The 11,938-nt window shown below is 40.7% G+C and overlaps 1 protein-coding gene and 1 long non-coding RNA gene across 7 annotated transcripts in view; one reads left to right on the forward strand and one right to left on the reverse strand.

The window, feature by feature from the left end:
- LOC133470150 (EMILIN-1-A-like) overlaps nt 1-11,339 on the reverse strand; it is a 46,689-nt gene extending 35,350 nt beyond the window's left edge. For 2 of the 6 annotated variants that reach the window (XM_061758203.1, XM_061758209.1), the window contains exon 1: nt 10,861-11,339. In XM_061758203.1, the coding sequence (XP_061614187.1) occupies nt 10,861-10,994 (134 nt within the window). In that variant the 5' untranslated portion in view covers nt 10,995-11,339. Of the gene's footprint in view, nt 1-2,430; nt 2,942-10,860 lie in introns of those variants that run through there. The other 4 variants (XM_061758174.1, XM_061758184.1, XM_061758165.1 and 1 more) reach the window with 4 other exon arrangements.
- Nucleotides 1,219-4,701, forward strand: LOC133470170 (uncharacterized). Its single transcript, XR_009785895.1, has 2 exons — nt 1,219-2,295; nt 2,372-4,701. It is a non-coding gene; the product is annotated as an uncharacterized LOC133470170 (long non-coding RNA).
- Nucleotides 11,340-11,938: the final 599 nt, after the last annotated feature.

Here is an 11,938-nt window from a genome sequence, read left to right on the forward strand (position 1 = left end):
TTTGGCAAAGTTTTTAGCCGGATGCCCTTCCTGACGGAACCCTCTGCATTTACCTGGGCTTGGGATGGCCTAAAGTTTGCACTGGCTTGTACCGCCCATAGGGCTACATAGCAAAAAAGCTATCACTCACACAGTTTAAATGACAACCAGGGGTTTCATCAGCACTGGGGTTTATGGGCAGATGAAGCCTTGAGAAATTAACAAATTATGAAGCAAATGGATGGAGGGCTTCAAAGTTTTCAAAAGGCTTTACCTGGCTACCGATTGCCAATCTACAGCCCAGGGTGAAAAAAAAAATGTATGGACCCCTTGGCTAATGACTTCTCCAAGAGCTAATTGGAATCAGGAGTCGGCCAACCAAAAGACATCAATTAATGTGATGAGATTGGCAGTGTTGGTCAAAGCTGCCCTGCCCTTTAAAAATACACACCAGTTTTGAGTTATCTATTCTCAAGAAGTATTGCCCATTTGGAACTATGCCTTGCACAAAAGAGGTCTTTGGATACTTACAATAAGAATTGTTGGCAAGCCATATTGTCGATAAATGGATAAGACTCAGCACAGTTGATACCTCAACCCAACTGTGAAGTAGAGTGGCAGGGTCATCAGGGTTTGGGACAACTTTGCTACTGCAGGGCCTGGATCTATTGCTTTCATTGACAGAAAAATCCATCCGTTCATCCAGTTTATCAATTTTGCACAGGACCTCAAGATCCTCTGTCTGCCAAATTAAGTTTACCAGAAGATAGCATATGCAATGACCCAAATGACAGAAGTAAATCAATAACTGAATGGTTACAACAGAAGAAATATGCTGTTTGTGGTGACCTGGTCAAAGTCCTGACCTCAACCCAAATGGATGTTGTGGCATGACTTGAAAAGAGTGATTAACACCAGACATCCTAAGAATATCACTGAACTGAAACAGTTTGGTAAAGCGGAATCGTCCAAAGTTTCTCCTGACCAATGTGCAGGTCTGATCTGTCAAAACAGGAAACCTTTAGTTGAGGTTATTGCTGCCAAAGGAGGCTCAATCAGTGACTAAATCCAAAGGTTTACATAATTTTTTCACCCTTACCTGTGACAATGTTGTGACAGTAAAAACATGGAAACTAATGGTGGGACTTTAACACGTTACTCACGATTAATTAATTACAAGAAAATAGTACCTGCAAAATATGGACGCATTTCAATCACAGTTTGCTTCCCAAACAAACGCGGAACCTTTGTCTGTCAGTGCACAATTTCCTGGTACACCGAATACACTGATGCACGCGTCAGAGCTTGGCTAACCACATCTCTATGAAGGACTGTTGGGAGGCAAATTTAATTAAAAAAAAGTACCTAATGGAAGCAGGGTTTTGTGCAGGTTATGCGAAAAGGAGTTTGCATACCATGGGCGCATTTCAACGCTCTGGTATGATCTAAATGCGAAGCATGTCGGAGCAAGCACAGAAATAGCTGGAGCTGTTAGCGTTAGCACTCACGGTACAAGTTCTAAGAGTTGTCAGCAAACCAAACTTGAGCAAGTGACCGGATTCAGGACCAAAACTAGTAAGTCAACATTGGAGAAATTATAAATTCACTCGGACAGTGGATTGCGCTGGACTGTAGACTACTATTAATAATAAAAGACAAAGGATTAGAAAATGTGCTAAATAGAGCGACATGTGATCCAAGTTTTCAACTAAAATGCAGAAATTTCAGCCAAAATTCAACAACGTTATGACACAGAAAAACAAGGAAAATTGGATGCATTGCAGAAAGCTCAGTATGTGGCTCTGACCGGAGATCATTGGACCTCCGTTAGTAATGCAAATAAAGTCGGCGTCACTGCACACATTGCTGATGTCACAGACGGGACATGGCATCTATAGTCTTTTGCCCTGGCTGCGCACAAGACAATCACCAGACACTATGCTAAATACTGTGCAGAGCATTTTCTCTCTGTGGCAGGGAAATGGGGAGTTCTACAAAATGTAACCACAATTGGATCGGACATCTCTCATTTCAACACATTACTTGTATTGCTCACATCTTGCAAAGAGCCATCACTGTTAGCCTTGCTGACAGTGGGTTTAGTGATGCATTCGCAAAATGTCGCAAGATAGTGGGTCACTTTAAACACACCCCTGCTAATACAGAGGAACTACACCAGGAGCAATCAAGACTGTGGCAAAAAATTAGCCACTCATGCAAGATGGAGCCACCAGTTGGACTTCAACACTGGGAATGATCTCTCGTCTACTGAAGAATCAAAAGACTGTTTTTGCTGCTTTAGACAAACAGAAGCAGGTAAATAATATTTAAAAAGCTCTCTATTTGACAGTTATTTTGTAGATTAATAATTACTTTCCTGAATTGTCTACAGCAGATTTTTGACTGAACTCCTTGGAGGTAATACACAAGTCTCATGTTCAGTGGTTTCACCTGCTCTCCGTCACCTGTACTGCATCATGGAGGTCTCAGATGACGACTCAACCTACATTGTGAAATTCAAGACAACCTTCACAAGCTTCACTCAACCATGAATGGCTCAGGATGGCCACTGTGTTTGACTGTGCTTGCTTTAAGGATTTAAAATGTCTTGCAAATGGAGAGCGAACAGATGTTTAGACCAGCTTTGAGGCCCTACTGCAGGAACAGTGTAAGGATATCACCACACAGGAGCCAGCAAAGAAAAAGAGCTTCTTTCTTTCTCCAATTTCTTCAGATTCTGATCCAAATGAGGAAGCCCTGTGTAGCAGGGCCCAGAATTTGTACAGAGCAGAATCCACCATCAGCTAAACAGACTGCCCACTCCAGTGGTGGTTCAGTCAAGCAGGGACTCATCCACATCTGCCTGTCTTGGTCCGCAAGTATCTGATAAGCCCTGCCACTTCTGTTCCATGTGAGAGGCTGATCTCACTTGCAGGTCACAACTTTACAAAAAAGTGAGCTGCCTTGAGCTCTGGTAATGTGAAAAGGCTAGTTTGTCTTAGCAACTGAGAGGGAGAGGAAGTAGTCATGGAGGTATTGTGAGGCCAATGGGTTTGCTATTTTTTGCACTAAAATGTACAAAAAAATATTTGCTCAGGTTACTTGGAGTTTTAGGCCTTTCGAATTACCATTTAAATTTGTAGTTGTTTTTCCATAAAAAGAAAGATGTGCACTTCTGTTGAATTGTTTTTTTTAACCATTTAAAGGCAATACAGTTCTGAAAAATGTGTCCTAAAATGGCATTTAAATCCTGAAATGGAACTTTAAGTTGAGGTCTACTGAATTTTGACCAGGGAATGTTTGTTTTATTTCATTTGTTTTTGTACTGTTTTTGTTTCTTCTGTTTTGCATTGAAATACAATTAAATGCATCTTTCCAGTTAACAGTATTCACGTCTGTGTCTGTTTTTGGATTCGGTCATGGACTAAAATCCATTGATATAAATTGTTTTAATAAATGCATTTTGGGACATATTTTTATATGCGTATGATTAAAATGCTGGAGTTTTCATGTTCTCCACATGTACTGGGAACTCAGGTTTCCTCCCACATTCCAAAAACATGTTTGTTTATGTGTGCCCTGCAATTGGCTGGCAACCAGTTCAGGGTGTAACCCGCCTCCTGCCCGATGATAGCTGGGATAGGCTCCAGCACTCCTGCGACCCGCGTGAGAATAAGCAGCTCAGAAAATGGATGGATGGATATGTAATATAGTCATTTAAAGAAGCTGTAATAAAATATCGTCTTAGTCTTAGACTTTACACCGATCTGATCGGCTTGATCGGTATCGGCCGATAATTAGTATTTTGTGCTGATTGGCTTTAATGTCACAATTCGCCGATCCGATCAATTACGTCATTGATCGGCTCCGCAAAAGATATTTACTCCACGTTGCCATCGTGTACAGTATATTTGAATCCAAAAGCTAGTTTATTTTTAGCCTTGTCGCGTGTCTTTTGACGTAGTACTGTAAATATCTGACCGCCAATAAAGTTTTGTTTTTTTAAAAAGCAGGCAACAAAACGTTCCGTAGCCTAGCAAGCTAGTGCTAGCACTAACGGTTGTACGTAAACGTGCCAGCGTTCTGTCGAATCATACTCTAAAGTTTCGGTCTGTGCGAAGTAATTTAATTACAATAAAGTAATTTAATTAAACCAAGTTAGCACCCATTATTTCTGTCATGTTGTAATGTTGGTTTGACCTGACTGAAACTGTCAGTGGCCAATCCTAGAGCTCATTAATGTTTTACCTTTTGTCTAAAATGCTAGAGAATACTTTTGAAGATACTCCTTATACAGTACACAAGTATATACAGTAAATGAACACGTCATTTAAATAGACACATAGCTCCATCTTGTGATCGGATCGGTGATCGGTTACCGTTTTTTAAACTCGCTGATCGGCCCCAAAAATCCTGATCGTGTAAAGCCCAATTTACTCCAGGTGTCTTAACCTTCATTTTATGCCAAGGACTTTCGATACACCATTTTGACAGAGTTGTGTTTTAATTAAAGACATTCAAAGGAGATTTACAAAATGTTATAGAAGTGAGTCTTCCTGCCATGGTCTTGTTTGCACGTTTTGACACCATTTACATTCACATCGCATTATAAATTGAATTACTGTATATGGCATTAAAGGAAGTTGTCATTTTACTTGCATTCATCACAAACTGTCTGTTTGTAAATGTGAGTAATAAAAGCTTTAGTTTTGCAGAAACTGATTAATTTGTACGTCCACGTTCTGTTAAATTCCGATTAAAAAAAAATATTGCACTTGGCTGGAAGCGCAGGCTTTAAGGTCCTGTTATGTGTTTAGAATTTCACTCTCCTCCTCCATGTCCTCCCAAATCCTCCTGACTTCTGTGGCAGCTGAACAGAAGAGTGGTAATATCATAAGATCATTTAGGCAAATGTTTTCCCCATGATGTGAAGGGGGGATGGGTGGGGTGGTCTAAAAATCTCAAAGCATGAATCATACATTTGCAGGATTTTTCACTTTGTGCAGCATGATAATTTGGCTTGAAAATATCTAGGATGCCCTTTTTCATTTGAGACCGTCGGATTTGCCATTAATATGTTACTCGGAAGTATAGTTTTGCAGGATGAGTAGCTGGAGAGAACTGTTTGCTTCATCTCTCCAAAATATATCAGTTACAACAATCACTGTTAGATATGAACTCTTTTCAGGCTTCTATTTCTTCTATTTCTCCTAACTTATAGTGTACTTATTTATACAGCAAACTTACCGGTAAGTGTACAACTACATTATGTTTACAAATGTGAAACTTTGGTCAATTCAGTTAAAATAAATTTGTGTAAGTAACACATATGCACTTATATATATGTATATGTATGTGTGTGTGTGTGTGTATGTCACATCTTTTTTGTGTTCAGGAAAAGGTAGTGCTTAATAACAAACTTTATGTATACATTTAGGGGATGTCATAAAATCCCGAAACACAATGCAAAGATAGGTGTGATATAGAGTGATTTGTGGGAGGGAGATTGGATGGAATGCAGCGTGTGTGCCCCTGACCTCTTTTGTCAACATTACAGGCTTGAGGGGATTTATGCCACATCTGTTACAGGTGGCTCAGGATGTTAACTCACCTCCTACTGACCATTTAAAAAAAAAATAAATAAATAAAAAATCATCTCTGGAGTGAAGCAATGTGCATGAGACAAGTCCTTCAACAGAATGCAGGATGTCGCCGTTTCACTGTAGTGAAATACTACCTTTTGGTTTCATATGTGTTTTTTTTAGGTAATTTCCCAAGCATATGTGCGTGGGCGTGTGTGTCTGTGTAAAGATTCAAGAAAACGCCTGTCACCAACTACTGTATTGTTTTCGCTGTTCCTTACACCATGGACATTCTGTTGTTGACAATTATCAGTGCTCTTCTTGGCAACATTATTCAGTGCTGTTTGCCAGTTATGACATCACCTTCTCTTATACACCATAATAATTTTAATAGTTTACTACTTGTGCCAACATTACTGCATGCGGCTGCTTTGGATTGTAAATGATGAAGTCTTATTATCAATCACATCCACTCGGCAGACTAACTGTTGTGCAAAACCACAGAAAATTGCAGATATCCAGACAGGCCACACCTTTTACAGCAAAGTTCTGTCCAACTGTGTTGGCTAAAAGGATAACCAAATATCCACTAGATTTTTACTTGCCATAAAGAGCAATGCAGTGAACATTTAAGCATGACGCACAGCAGCATGACATCATAGATGATTTACTGTATATGTCCCAAGACTCAAAAGGCAAGAAAAGGACCTATGTGACTGGTATGTTGTGGTGTTAAGACATTCAAACAGTGGTCACAAGATTGGAGAGGCTGCTTTCACTAATTGTTAAAGTTCCCATGCCTACTGTATGACACGCAAACAAGAAGCTGGCTTTGTTTCAACACAAAGTACTGAATAACATTAAACCATAACATTGAAAGTAGGGGTGATTCTAGAATCTAGGTTTAGGGTGCTGAAATGCTTATGGTAGTGAATAAGCTATTCAGTAGCACCTTGGCTTTAAAGGTCCCATATTTTACCAAATTAACTTTTTTCTAGTATTTGGGATGTTATATTGGCTTTATGGTGCCTCAGTAAAAATGTGAAATATGAATCAAAATCGTCCGCGTATTCCTGAGTGCCAGATGTTTTTCTGCCGAGAAGCCTGAAATCAGGTCATTCGAATTTCTAGAGCTTATCTACGTCACTACAGAAGATCGTCGCCTTCCCTTTCTGCTCCCGAGCCAGCGCTGTCAACATAATATACACGTGTGCTCTCACAAGTGGGTCTTCTACACGGAGGCAACCAATCAGAGGAAAGGGGGCGGTCTTAGTCAAATATGGACAAAGCGGACACAAAACTGGGTCAAACAGAAGTAGCTGTCAGAGTGGCCTTTTCTGAACACATAGGGGTGCTACAGCACTCTCAAGACGCCTGTGATTTAAATGTGTATTTTTAAAACCGACTAAGGAAAATTTTGGTTATGGAAACGAGTCTTTGCGGGTCCCTGTAAATGTACACATTGATGAGGAAACTTTCTCAAGCTCATTTCTAGAGCATGTTGTGGTACATTCGCCCGACTTCAATGTAGGCGGCGTGCAAGTTCAGTTCCCACTGAGTGGTGGCATGAATGTGAGTGTGAACGGTTGTCTGTCTGTATATGTGCCCTGGCCCTGTGTCTGACTGGCGACCAGTCCAGCGAGTAGTTCGCATTTCACCTGAAGTCAGCTGGGATAGGCCCCAGAGCAGGACAAGCGGTTTAGAAAATGGATGGATTGATTTCTAGCGCAACAAGCAACAACAGCGCTGTTCCACAATTCATGAATGAATGTGACGCACTTGCACATGTGTACATCATCAGCTCATTATAACTTATTTTTCTAAAACCTCCACTTTTAGAGTTACATTTTGTTCAGTTTGTGTTTTTACTCACAAAAGGTTTGTCGCCATATCAATGAGGGATCAAAAGGAAACCGTTCTGCAATATTTTGAAACTGTCTCGTGGAAATGCGGCCTAAATCTGCGATAAATTCCAACTAGGCTGTGACTGAACAGAATAAGTTGAATAGAAAATGGATGGAGGCTCCCAGGCTCCAACAATAATTGAGAAGAGGAGTTTACAATTAAGTCACTGAATACAATACTAAATAGTCATTGAATGCAATATCAACAATAACGCTCATGGACTTATTAACCACCCACATGACTGTGAAACTTATTGCTGCTTTGAATGTTATGATGTACTTACTGCATTGTAAGGAAGAACAATAGTCAAAAATACACAATAATAGACATGCCAACAAAAGTCATTTGGATTCAGTAAAGTCCCAAATCTGGGGGGCAGAAAGTAGCTTAGTTTGACTTTGATTGTGGACTAGAGGGTTGCAGGTTCAATTAATGATGTTGTATACATTTTAGGATGGGATAGCTTGTTGGAAAGATACTAGTCTCATTTCTGAGCATTGTGCACGTGCCCTTGAGAACGTTACTATACCTTATAAATGCTCAGTGGCCTGCCAACATTGAACTGCACCATCATTCTGGCATCTCTCCCTTGCCTGCATGCCTGCAAGTGTATGAATTGGATCTTTGTGTTGTGCAATGCAATTGCCAGTTATTTTGAAAACACAGAGTCTTGAGCATCATGCCTAACCTCTGACAGACCAACAGCGATATGTCCTTTGTGTTGTTCTAATAGTATGAAACGATTTATTTTTTCACTTCACTTTTCCTCCCTCATTAAGACACATAAAAGCTGCACCCACTTTTCATGCAGACTGGAGAACACATAATTTCACTGCATATTATTATTATTTCAACATAAAAAAAATACTGTAACAAAACAATCTAATAGGTTATTTCCATTTTTCCCTTACTTCACAAGAAAAAGGGGCTGCTTGAAAATCCATGTTTGTTTAATGTCAATAGAATAAGTGAAAATAGAGGAAGCGTAATGTGAAATTATTCCAAAGGCTGAATGTATAATTTAATTTTGTCAATTGTCTCAACATTTTGGGCTCTATTTTCGCAGACGGCTCATCTGTGGCGGAGCGCAAAATCCGCCATATCTTGATTTTGGTGCAATCGCAAGGCTCGCTGCGCGTTTGCCAATTTGAGAAGTCAATGCAGGTGCGTCGTTTGACATGTGCCCGCTGTAGTGAGAGTTTGGTGACAAACTTCCGCCTGCTGAGACCACGTCTAAATCCGGCGCAGTCGGTAGCGATTTTGGTTCATTTGATCGGGGCATACGCAGACAGATAGGCGAGGTGGTGGATGTCAGACGTATGTATTCCATTCATAAATATGAGAACAGTGGGCAACAAACCCTTTGAATCATTCGTTGAACCCATTATTATTATGATTATTATTATTATCGGCATTATATATTTTTAAATAACCTCAAAGCTATGGGGGAGGGGGCACAAGCGATCAGGGGTGGGGATATATACATGAGGTCAACTGAGATATTTAAGTCACCAGCGGTTATCACCAGATCATTGTGTATTTAATAAAGGTGTACCCACTTACATTGTGTCTTGACATTAGGGTTAGGAGCAATGACAACGCCCCAGTCATGCGTGGATGGCTGCGATTACCCACCGTCCTCCTCCGTACAGAGACGCCTCCATGCGAGACTGTCATTGCCCCATATTTAAAGGGAATGAGAGGAGCCGCTTTGATTGGACATGATTGAAATAGACTGTGTTCACGCCCACAGCAGCGCAGACCTCCCTGTTTTAAATACGCCGGCTTACGTTCGTCTGCGAAATTACCAAAACTGCAGATTTACGCCACCCGCCAGCTCGGATTTATGCCAGTAACGAAAATAGAGCCCTTCCTGTCACCACATGAAGTCATAAAGATACTTTATACACGATTACAAATACAGGAAATGAAGATGGAGCCAATACAATTCATTTTAGCATCTGCACTGAGAAGACAAAAAAATATATATACATTTGTGAGGTCATAGGTCACTGATGTCAAATGAGAGGGCCTGGCTCACAGTCTTGTTTTAGTTCAAGGTGTGTTATGGGGTCAAGACGAACCTAGTTATTCCACACTAAAACTTATCTAACCAACATTTTTATCTATATCTGCATAATGTAACAAAGACAATACATTTGCATTTACATTTATATTTGAACTGTTTGTTTTCAAACATTAATTCTCATGAAATTTTAATTGACCTTTTATGTGCAATAATGTTTTAATTGAATCATTGTTTCCCCCCCCCCCCGCCCCCAGTGCATAATGTTACAGTGGCTTACAATAACATTAAATATGTGTTTTAGGAATAAAACTGCTGCCTTGTTTTTGCTGAACCCGTGTGCCCACGACACTACTGTATTTCAGTGTTGGTTCATATGGTGGTACTTGGAGAGCCGAGTATTTGTTTTAGGTGGTTCTTTTTGTAAAACGTTTGAGAACCACTGGGCTATAACAAAGGAGCCTGACAACCACTCTACCGAGCCACACCAAGCCTACCATCCAAACACTTTCCTTAGGAGCTCGGCTTTGTTTAAGCAATCTGATAACATGGGAACTTCTGGGTCATATGGCTGCACTTACGAGGGAGGTTTCTACTAAGTACAAGTACACTTCCACTGGATTCACCTCAGATGATTTGAAAACGGTAATCCCTGACATGGCTTGCGTTTACATTGTAGGGTGTGTAGGCAGAATGTCATAATACGACATCATAGTGCCAAGATGCCACATGGCATATGAAAGGGAAACGCTGTCATGTTTTTGACATTTTGTGCTCATTCCTATTGCTGTATGGATTTGTGACAAATCAACAATGTGATCACTGCAGTTGATACCCTAACAAAAGTGTTTAAATAGTGAAATAGCCCGGATCAAATACTTTGGGTGCATTTTGTCAACGGAGATGCAATTATGCAAACATTTCTAATACAGGGTTCTTGTCACTACAAAACCGGTGATAATACAGTATACGAGACGGATATAAAAACACGGTGATGTAGCAGGCACCAACTTTGAGAAGGTAACGACCTGCTAACAAGTGCGGTTCACATCTTTGAGCACAGGACAATTGGAGCATCAACAGGTGGACCCATTTACCTCTCACAACACTGGAGGTGATTTATGTAATATTTACCCGCAGCACTCATGTGTTGTGGGATGCATTCCCGTGTGTCCACCTGTTGATGTTTCCATTCAACCACCCGTACCCAAAAATGTTGAACTCCACCCAACGTTTCTTCAATTGACAGGATGGTCGTTGAACTGTGTTTTCTGGCATCTGACCTCAATCTACACATAGAAAACACTTTGGAGAAGACGAAGAAGAGCAGAGTTTCCGTGCAAAATCCGTGCATATGTGTCGTTTTACCTGTGTCTGCTGGCGATTCGGGCACCTTGCGCGTGCGCGTGTCCGCCGGCGTATAAATTATAAGAGGTTCTGAGCGGGAACGCGCTTTTGGCGTCCACACAAGTCAAGAGAGCCAGCAGGAGCAGAAGGGCCATCCCGATGATCAATAACCGATCAATACAGGATTTCAGGGAAGGATGACTCAACTGGAGTTAAAACATCCCACTTCCATGGAGACAAAAACATTAGACAGTCATATTTTTAGGAAGACAAAAAAAAACAAAAACAAAAAAAAAGTCGACCCTGATCCATAATCCTGTTTCCGACCCAAAACTCACACTTGACGGACAGTTGAAACTCCTCTGATCCGCACCGCGTCCTGCCTTTTGCCCACGTTTACTCCGGCGCAACCCGACCGATTTTCCTCATCAGAACTGTTCATGTCTCGTACGGAACAAAGAAAAGAAGGAAAGGTTGCGACACAGTCGTTGCAGACTGAACCAAGTCCAGCTGCTCCTCCTCTACATCACCGCCCCCCACCCCAGAACTGCCCACGCCCCACCCGGAGGAGAAGCCAGACGCATCCGTCCAGCACCCACAACACAACTTGTCAAATTACTCTTCGTATTCTACTACTCCTCATTGTATTCATGGATGTTTTTTTAAATTATTATTATTATTATTATTGAATAACTTGTCTTACACTGTTCACTTAATATGACATATTTGGACGTCTACATATTCTATAATTTCTCTGTGGAGCCAGAACTTTGCCATTAAGTTTTGGCATCACATGATTGTTGTCAAAAGTAACGGCACTGAAAAATACGTCATTGCTACGCTGTAAAAAAGATTTTTTTTTTGTTTTTTTTTTGTTACCTCGACTCATTTTTCTGAATCAGTCCAACTAAAAGTAGCTAAATCATTGGGTCAACTTGAAATATTAAGTTCCAATATTGTCAACTCATCAGTTACATCGGAGCAGTCCAGGTAAATCAGATTGATGAGTTGACTCAATTAAATATGAGTAGCCCCTGCAAAACTCCCCGGAACAACCCACACAAGCCGACATGTCGAGACCGGTCAAGACTGCCCCCTG

This window comes from Phyllopteryx taeniolatus, chromosome 2, assembly GCF_024500385.1.
Source record: "Phyllopteryx taeniolatus isolate TA_2022b chromosome 2, UOR_Ptae_1.2, whole genome shotgun sequence".
Lineage (NCBI taxonomy): Eukaryota > Metazoa > Chordata > Actinopteri > Syngnathiformes > Syngnathidae > Phyllopteryx > Phyllopteryx taeniolatus.